Here is an 8,786-nt window from a genome sequence, read left to right on the forward strand (position 1 = left end):
GATAAGAAACCCGACCACTACCGCCAATAGCACTGTCACTATGACAGCAATCACAACTTGCTTTCGCGACAATCTACCACGTCTTTGATATTTACCAAGCCGATTTTCGGATGAAAACACAGTTTCGATTTCACCGTCAGTGCAATCTGACAGCGGTGTCATCTCGGTGATTACGGTACAATATCTCGACCATGCAATATCAGTCTAACAAACTGCGGCGGCAATCTGTTGTTTGTCCCACTGTTTATCTGTTCAAACCCCAAGCGACAGAGCCAAAATTGATTTAATTACATCGAGCAGAGGTCACAGAATTATAAATTCTGCCGACCCCGTCCATTGTGTTCAAAAATTGACTCGAATTTGAATTTTTGACACTCATTCTGACTCTCTATGGCGCGCTTCATTCCGCCAAAACTTCCGGAAATTTCGGTTTAAAACTGAATGGATCGGTTCGGCCCAACCGGAAAAGTTTCGAAAAAATCGGTCCACCTTTTGATGTGGACCACTTTTCTCAGTTTTCTCCGATAGAAAATTGATCGTTTTCATATAAAAAAAGAGATGAGGCGGGGGGGGGGGGGGGGGGGGCTTTTGCGGTAACTTTCAGGGTATTGAGCCGAAAACAAATATGACAGGAGATAATGTTTTGTTTTAGAAATGGTTCCTCTAAGAGGTGAAAAACTTTCAAGCCATGCCCACATAACATGATCTTGGTACTTCATAGGGGCTCTTTTCAAAATTTCCAACGAGAACCCCCGTCCTTTTTATGTGGGAGTACCCCCCCCCGGGATGCAAGGGCGTCAAGCAAGTCATTTTTTCGCAATTTTTTTATTATTATTATTTTTGAGTCGGGAGGTATAACAAAACAGCTAAATTTTTAAGACCTCGGTCTCAACTTTTCACTATCCGGACCTCTCAGCCGGGCAAATAACACAGTATGTATATATATATATATATATATATATATATATATATATATTCCAAAAGTTACTATGTTATTTGCGGTATGGACAACTTTCATTTTACCTTTGTGCAACGTGTGAACGAGATATAAATTTTAATCAAACAACGGTTCTAATGTCCGAAAAGGTCGACAAAATGAACAAGATTTAGCTGGAAAATTGAATAACAAAATCCTGATAAGTTATGGCATCTAAAATCATTATTTCCAGGAAGAGCGTTTTCAAAAACCAGATCTCAGTTTTATTTCATTATCTCGATTGGCGCCCGCAAGAATTTTAACCAAGGCAACTGTAAATACAGCTGGAAAATTCCGAAAACGATGGTGCTCGATGGAAAATCAATGAACTCAAGTTTTCCTTCTAAAGTTTCAGTTGATAACCTGAAAATATAAGGAGAAGGTATAATTTGATCAGTAGCGAAATAGGAAAAACCTAGATCAGAAACTTAGCCCGTAATGAATCTTTTCAATATCGATTATATTATAGCTTCTTCAATGATTTAAACTTCCTGCACCAAAAAGCGAGTTTTCCTAAACAATTTAAATAGGTAAATATATCGAATACATCCTCGCTTTCATAAAAATAATTTTTTCATAAAACAACTCTGTGGGACAGTTTTGGTACCACGTTAAAGGACTTCGCAGTCTGACTTCAAGAACGAGCTATGCCACAATAGTTAATGAATAACTAGCTCCTACGTGTTAGGGTGCGTTTCTTTGAGAAAATCCAAGATTGGATTCTTAAATCCGAAAACAGATTTTGCGTTTCTTTACTAAACAGATCAATCCAAGATCACTTGGATCATGGTGCATCAAAGGCACCGAAGAATCCTTGCCCAGAGTGGATTCTTCGGTTCTTTTGGAGTTACAACCGTTGCTATATATGGCCATTGCTATGTTGAAATATAGCTACCAGTGTGCAGATTTAATAATGTCTTTTGAGAACTTCTCTTGAGCGAAAACGTCTGTAGCGCTTTTCATAGGAACTGTAGGAAACATTGCGAAGGAAGCCTTGAAAGTGCGCGTTATTGACGTGCAATTAGCGTGGGTATCCAAATACAAAAAGTCCAAATTGGATACATGTAATTGGACACCCACGTAATTGCGCGCCGATTAGGTGACAAATAGAAGCGCGGAGAACCAATCACAATCGAGAATTTTGTTCAAGATACGATTGAAACGTCAATCAAGGAGTAATTAGAGCAATATCGTTTCAAAATACGTTTTGTAAATTGTCTTAGATGTTGAATCTTTATGGTTCAAAAAAATGGTTGTTTGGAGAAATGTTTATATCTGCATGAGGGTATAAGACCACCTTAACATGGGACACAGCGATAAATTTGAAATAAAAATTAGCCGTAGTGGTTCACGTTCTCCAGACAACGCAGAATTTGGTCATTTCACGTTGCTGGTTTTCAGAGTACGGCAAAGAAATGCACCAAGAATTATAACGAAACGAATTATTTTCTTATGCACGTATTTGCCACTGATTGGGAACACTATAATTTTTTCTAGCACTACTTGTCGTCATGAAAGCGCTCTTTTCAATGCAATACCAGGATATCCGTCCAGGTTGCCAGTTACAAGGTGGAACCTGTTGTATAAATACGCTACCTGTTAGTCCGTAATCTGTGTCTATCACACCCACGAGATTTCAAAATTGCTGTCTCAAGAAAGCACATCTTCGAAAGAAACCTTTACGGTCAATCTCTGGGCTTTAAACATGCGTTTCTGAGCACAACTTCACAAACATGCCACGAGGTATCTTGAGATGTTTTTTAATGCTCTGTACTTTTCTAGCAGCTGGGATTTTGGTTTCGATTTTGGATCGCATATTTACACTCAGCGGCTATCGAAGCTACCATTTAGTTGATAAATCTTCAACTTATCAATTTGATCATGAAGACATAAAGAACTCTAAAGAAGTCGACATTGGGAGCTGGGTACGCGAGGCCACTCGTAACGTAATTGTACGGAGACGGAAGGAGTCAAAACAACTAAGTAAAACAAATAGCCAAGCTCATGAAAAAGAGAACAATAGAGGACAAGATATCACCAAGGAATCAGCGTTCGATGTTTTTAAACAAGATTGGTGTCGAATGCAACGAGCTCGGTTAGAATGGAGAGAAGTTCTCGGCCCGTGTTTCAACTCCACCGAATGGGAAGAACCGAACACCGTTGGTCAAGGAATCAATCAAATAAGTGATCCCGGCAAAAGTTTCATTTCGCGTTGGGATATTAAGCAAGCGGGCGAGTTTAGCCGCTTTGTTATTCAGACAGTGACACCTAGCAGTGATGTTAAAATGATTGGAGGAGATTCGTGGAGAATTCACTTCCACGGCGCTTCGTCTCTCGCTCCAACAGTGCTTGATCTCGGCAATGGCACCTATGAAGTTTTATTTCTTATTATTGAAGGTGGTGATTATGAGGCAAAAATCTTCCTGGATTACAGTCTCTGTCGTGGATTCAAAGACCCACCACCATTCTGGTTTAAGAAAGGTAAGCATATGTGATCAACAGACATGAATTATCGCAAGAAATTTCTGCTTGATCTCAATCCTGTCTACATTCAATTTATATTAATCCCTCTAATTTCTCCTGACAAGTTCCCTTTTAAAAAAAAGCTTAAGCAATGACGACGGCGAACGCCTTGTGAAAAAATGAAATTTATATTTTACCTTCGGATTTCGCAGTTGTCTAGATCTGTTCAGCGCGCCTATTGGTCTCAGAACTTACTTAAGCTAAATATGTAACGCCAAGTTCACTGATTCCAAATGAAAATACGAAAAATTAGGCTCCGTCGTTCGCATTCTACAAAATACGCAGAACTTGAATTGGTCATTTCACGTTCTTGTTATGGAGAGGACGGCAAAGAAATGTACAAGTATTTATAACGGACGTGAATAGCCATCCGTTCTGTTCATTAAACCTTTTGTTTGGTGGCGTTCTCGTTGCCGTTGCCGTCGTGGTTTGCTTCAGCTCTCTAATTTCTGGCCACTTGCAGGTAATTCCCAAGGCAAAAATCAGCCGGATGGTGTTCTGAAGGGAGATAGGCCTTTCTTGATTGCTCCTTTCAAGGGTGGAGAGAAAGTGACATTTCATGTTCCGCCATCGGACAATAACCAGAGACACAGTAAGTCAAGATTACAAAGACAAGCTTCTCGTTCATTACAGAGAAGTGCCTTCTTCACTTTCTTCTTTCGCTTCTAGATTATCGAGTAAGAAACGAGAAGAAAGCATGCGCGAGAAAACAGTTTGGTCTGTCGCTTGAAAATGGAGAGATGCGACAAAAATAGGGACAGAAGGGCTGTTTCAGTATATCCGTGCAAAACTTAGTACGAGGCGAGACCTATAATAGTATGACGCGCGCTGCAAAGATGTTTTCATGGACTATGAGAGCAGTGGCCCGACCTATTGTAGTTCCCAGTGCCTTTCCTTTGAAGGAAAAGCTCTGGCAACGAAGTTGATCGTGGTAGCCATCTTTTTACTTTACTCGCCCGTCTCCTTCAAGATTCCAAACATTTTAATTTTGAGCTGTCATTTTGACCTAACGCCCAGTCCACGCACACTACACCGGAGAAATTTGAAAATCGGCGTTTTCACTCCGAAAACGCATGAAATATTTTTCATCCACACAACGTCGGAGAAATTTGACAACGCAACAATCACCGGCGGGAGAAAAGCTTCATGCCAGTGCACGCTAGAGTGTTTGGGTTGATCACATTGATGGTCTTCGAGAAGCTCCGTTTTCAAAATGTTTTCCGTCCACATTAAAACGCAAAGCCGACGTTAATTTTTAAAACTCCTCAGGTTTGAAGAGCGTTAACTTTTCGAAAAGCTTCATTTTCGACTGGATCAGTGTGGACGGTAGGCCTCAGTGACCGTAGAAATAGCGCGGCAGCATTTTCAAATTTCTTCGGCGTAGTGTGAACGGGGCTCGACTCTCTTTCTTGTTCTGTGTTTGTTATCAGTTGATGCTTTGGTGAAAGAGGTTTCCTCAAAGTCAACAAAACTTCAGAAATACACGTGTGACTCATCGTGTGGAACATTGCTCTGGGATGGCTTTGGTAGATGGGTAAATGGCCACTGGAAGCCTTATATAAAAGGTAAGGTTTGATTAACAAAAAGAATTAGCGAAAAGGAACTGCAACGACGTCTTGAAGACACTTTGTACAAGGGGTTTTCTTTTATTTTCAATCAGTGCATGTATTAAAAAGTGTTCTCTTACAATAAAAATGTGTATAAAATTTAAAATACATTCAAATGTTGTACCCTGCTGAACCAATCAATTGCTATCGAGATGTCAATAGCGCTTCCTTTCATCATTTCTTAATTTTACGCGGGGCCCCTTTTGATATCAGCCTATGGCTGATGGGTCTACCCTGCCTAAATAAAGATGACTTGACTTGACTTGATTTCTCTCTCTGATCTACCTTTTTCTTTCCTTCTTCTGTTCTTTATTCTTTTTTATCGTTTTCTAGCTTTCTTGTTTTAGTTATTCATTTATACTTTCAATCTCGCTAAATATTTTGTTGTGATTCAGTGACCGGTAGAGACGCTGAATGGCATTTCTCAAAACAAAGAAACAGACAAATTAATCAGGATTTAGGGACTTTCTAGCTTAACCTTGAAAAAATTGAGACTCCAAGACAGCATTGTGAAAAATAAAATCGAGACAGCGAGACGCACATAACAGCTAAAGAAAACGAGACTACGATACCCGTAAAATTTGACGATAATTTTGCGAGACCCATGGTTCTTGAATGACTAGCGATAGACCTTTTTAACGACAAGGCGGCCATGTTGATTTCTATTGATTAGAGAGACATTATGGGATGTTCAGGGGGCTAATTACAGTGTAGTATATATTTGCCTCCTAAGCATCTCATAATAGCCATTTGAAACAATGGAATACAAAATGGCCGCCGTATCGATAAATATGGGTTATTGACCACGTGTGAGGTCAAGATGGCTGGATATTGGCCAAGTTCTTTTTTCGCGTGTTCATGAACCGAGGCAGAGTCGAGCTCCATAAACTCGCAAGAAAAGGACGAGGCCAATATCCAGCCATCTTGACCGAACAAGCTTGGTCAATAAAGGATTTATTATATGGCTTTCGGGGAAATTTTTCTTGCGGGACACGGCGGGTAGTCCCGAGCGGGCAAGATAGCTCCATCTTGCCGGCTCGGGTAGCCGATCACAGCGCAGGATTTGATTCATCTTGCCCGCTCACGGAGCTAGCCATATATTAAAAAGGTCTATTACACATCTAAAGCCACAAGAAAAAGTTCATATTAATTTGAACAAAGTTGTTTGAACTCCTCAACAGAAGACGCACAGAAGGACAGGAGAAATAAGGAAGGCATCTTCTTCTCTTTTGGAGATTCGGTTTCGAACGTGTTTTGCAGCTCCCTGTCTTCCGGTCCTTACAAGAGTCTTTGCAAAACGGTATTTACAGCCTGTCAGCCTATCTATCACTGGGTATACGACATGCACGGTTACTGGGGCGACGGTGTCACGTCACCAAGGGAACCCTTACCGGATGGAATTGATTATGACCACGACCGAGTTATAAGAGATATCAAAATGGTAAGTCCTAGCTTTCTGTTCTCCACTCCCTTTCTGAATTTATGTATTTTTTTTGGTCCTCTCCTACTTCATGTAAATTACAAATTATGTCACTTGAATTTTTGGCGCTAAAATTGTCACGGGTCTTGATACACCAATTACAATCTAGGGAGTATGAATCACATGGGAGTTTGGACCCCACCATACTAATGCGTTTTGAAAAGTCTCCGTTTTCATTTAGAAGAAACCGAAGCAAAATATTTTCGCCCACACTAGCGTTTTCGTTTTGTTTTCACCTGTCCACACTGATGCATTTTGATTCGAAAACGGAGACTTGACGCGTTTTCGCCTATCATCCACATTGACTAAAACGTCCGAAAACGCTGATGGAAGCAACAGTGGAGGACGCCTTTTTTCGCCACCGTTTTCAAAAGCCTCCGTTTTCACCTGTCCACTCCACACTAAAAACGAAACATTTCCAAAACGATGCGTTTGCAAAAGACTTCACTTTCGAAACCGTTTTCAATAGCCTCCGTTTTTATCAACGTTTTTCGTCGTTTTAATGTGGATGAGGGACGAAAACTTATCAAAAATTTTGCGTTTTCAAATGAAAACGCATTAGTGTGTTCGGGGCCTAATTCTCGTGATTAAAGCCGCAAAACTGTAAAAAAAAAAAAAGAAAAGAAAAAGGCTCACAGAAGCAGAAGATGTTGGCGGCCAAATGTTAACTCAAAGAACTTGTAAAGAAATTAGGATTAAAATGTTAGGATTTCATCCCGCAGAATTTTTATTATGTAACCGTGTACGATTGCCGATGTACATGTAACAATATAGGCCTAGTAGTCAACTCTGTTTCGTGCAATTTTCAAACGAAAGCAACGGTCTCAGCAGGAGTCTCAGGACGAGGCCGCGAAACAGTAGAAGTACTTGAGTTTATAGCATTGATTGTAACATCCGGTTTTTAAGGCTACGCATAATGCCCGCCGTGAGAGTACCCTCGCTTTACTCTGCTGATATCCTTATATAATCAGCATAGTTATAAGATACTGTTCCACGTAATTTGGAATTGTTTGATCGTCAGTTTCACTTGCCTTTCTTATTGCAGACATTGTATAATCCTTTCCTGGATGAAAAGAGTGTCCTTCTACTAAACATGGGAATACATTTCGCCGCTGCAGTCAACTTTACAAACTATAAACGTGTCATCGATCAATTAATTAGCCTCGTGAACGAAGGCAAAAGTCACAGAAACACTGTCAACGATACCAAGACTTTCAAAGGAAGGTTCATCTGGAAGACCTCGACTGCTCTTAACAGGGAGCGATTTCCAAACCCGCATAAAGACGTTCGCCGATTTTTAACATTCCCACGTGTGCAACTGTACAATGCTTACGCCACATCTGCCATGTGCCGCGCAGGTATTGACGTCATGGACGTTTATCCAATCAGCGATTCGTATCCTGCCGGGACTTGGTCACAAACTGATCCAGTACATTACGCCGGTCACGTGTTTCGCGATGTCGAGGAATTTTTGTATAAAATGTTTGCTCCTTAAGAGAGTTTGGTCTTATTAATTGAACAGAATTTAGCTATTCCGTGTAACCTAGTAAACAGGTAGTTTCTCTAAGCGGTAAATTCACTTTCTTCCCGCTTGAGATACAAGTGTGATTTTTAGCTGGTGACATAACTGACTCGTCCCCAGTCATCTTCTTACAACTTTATACAGCGCGCGAAGACGACTTGGGAACGAGTCAGGTGACATAACCCTTTGCATCTCTGTGATGGTCCGTGAAGACTTCGCCAAGCACGTTCGTTTATTTAATTTTATATTTTTCCCTTATTTCCTTGAGCGTGTCACGATAGCCGCACAAATGGGAAAATGACCGTGCGAGGGCGGAAAAGCGAGAAAAAAGAGTGTCCATCTGCCGTTCTTTCTTTTTTTTCTTTTCTCGCTCTTTCTCGATCATCTTCTCCACATGGCCATTTTTACACGTAAAATGACGAAGTCATTTCTGAGTAGCGCGAAGGCTTCACGCTGACTAATCATGTACTCATGTCCCAGACTACTACCCTCGCTGCATTCCAGCTGCTCCAGCCTACTGTCATAGGCGTTTGGGCACTTTCGGACTTAATTGGGGGGCGGTGACCTTCTTGCCGGAAAATTTACGCAATGCCCGAAGGCATAAAAAAAAAAAAAAAAAAAAACGTTTACAATTCCCACATCTAATGAAACTGCTATAATTCCAAAAATATTTCTATT

At 40.7% G+C, this 8,786-nt stretch overlaps 1 protein-coding gene and 1 pseudogene across 2 annotated transcripts in view; one reads left to right on the forward strand and one right to left on the reverse strand.

Annotated features, from left to right (window-relative positions):
* The window catches only part of LOC145498782 (aminopeptidase NAALADL1-like), a 9,861-nt gene extending 9,359 nt beyond the window's left edge, over positions 1–502 (reverse strand). Inside the window, exon 1 of the mRNA XM_081478713.1 lies at positions 1–502. This exon is cut by the window's left edge and continues 116 nt beyond it. Within this exon, the coding sequence (XP_081334839.1) occupies positions 1–162 (162 nt within the window). The 5' untranslated portion in view covers positions 163–502.
* Positions 503–2,322: 1,820 nt separating this feature from the next.
* Positions 2,323–8,144, forward strand: LOC145498608 (uncharacterized; annotated as a pseudogene). Its single transcript, XR_014050875.1, has 5 exons — positions 2,323–3,457; positions 3,963–4,091; positions 4,930–5,064; positions 6,288–6,547; positions 7,632–8,144. The product of XR_014050875.1 is annotated as an uncharacterized LOC145498608 (transcript).
* Positions 8,145–8,786: the final 642 nt, after the last annotated feature.

Source organism: Orbicella franksi, chromosome 9, assembly GCF_964199315.1.
Source record: "Orbicella franksi chromosome 9, jaOrbFran1.1, whole genome shotgun sequence".
Taxonomy (NCBI): Eukaryota; Metazoa; Cnidaria; class Anthozoa; order Scleractinia; family Merulinidae; genus Orbicella; species Orbicella franksi.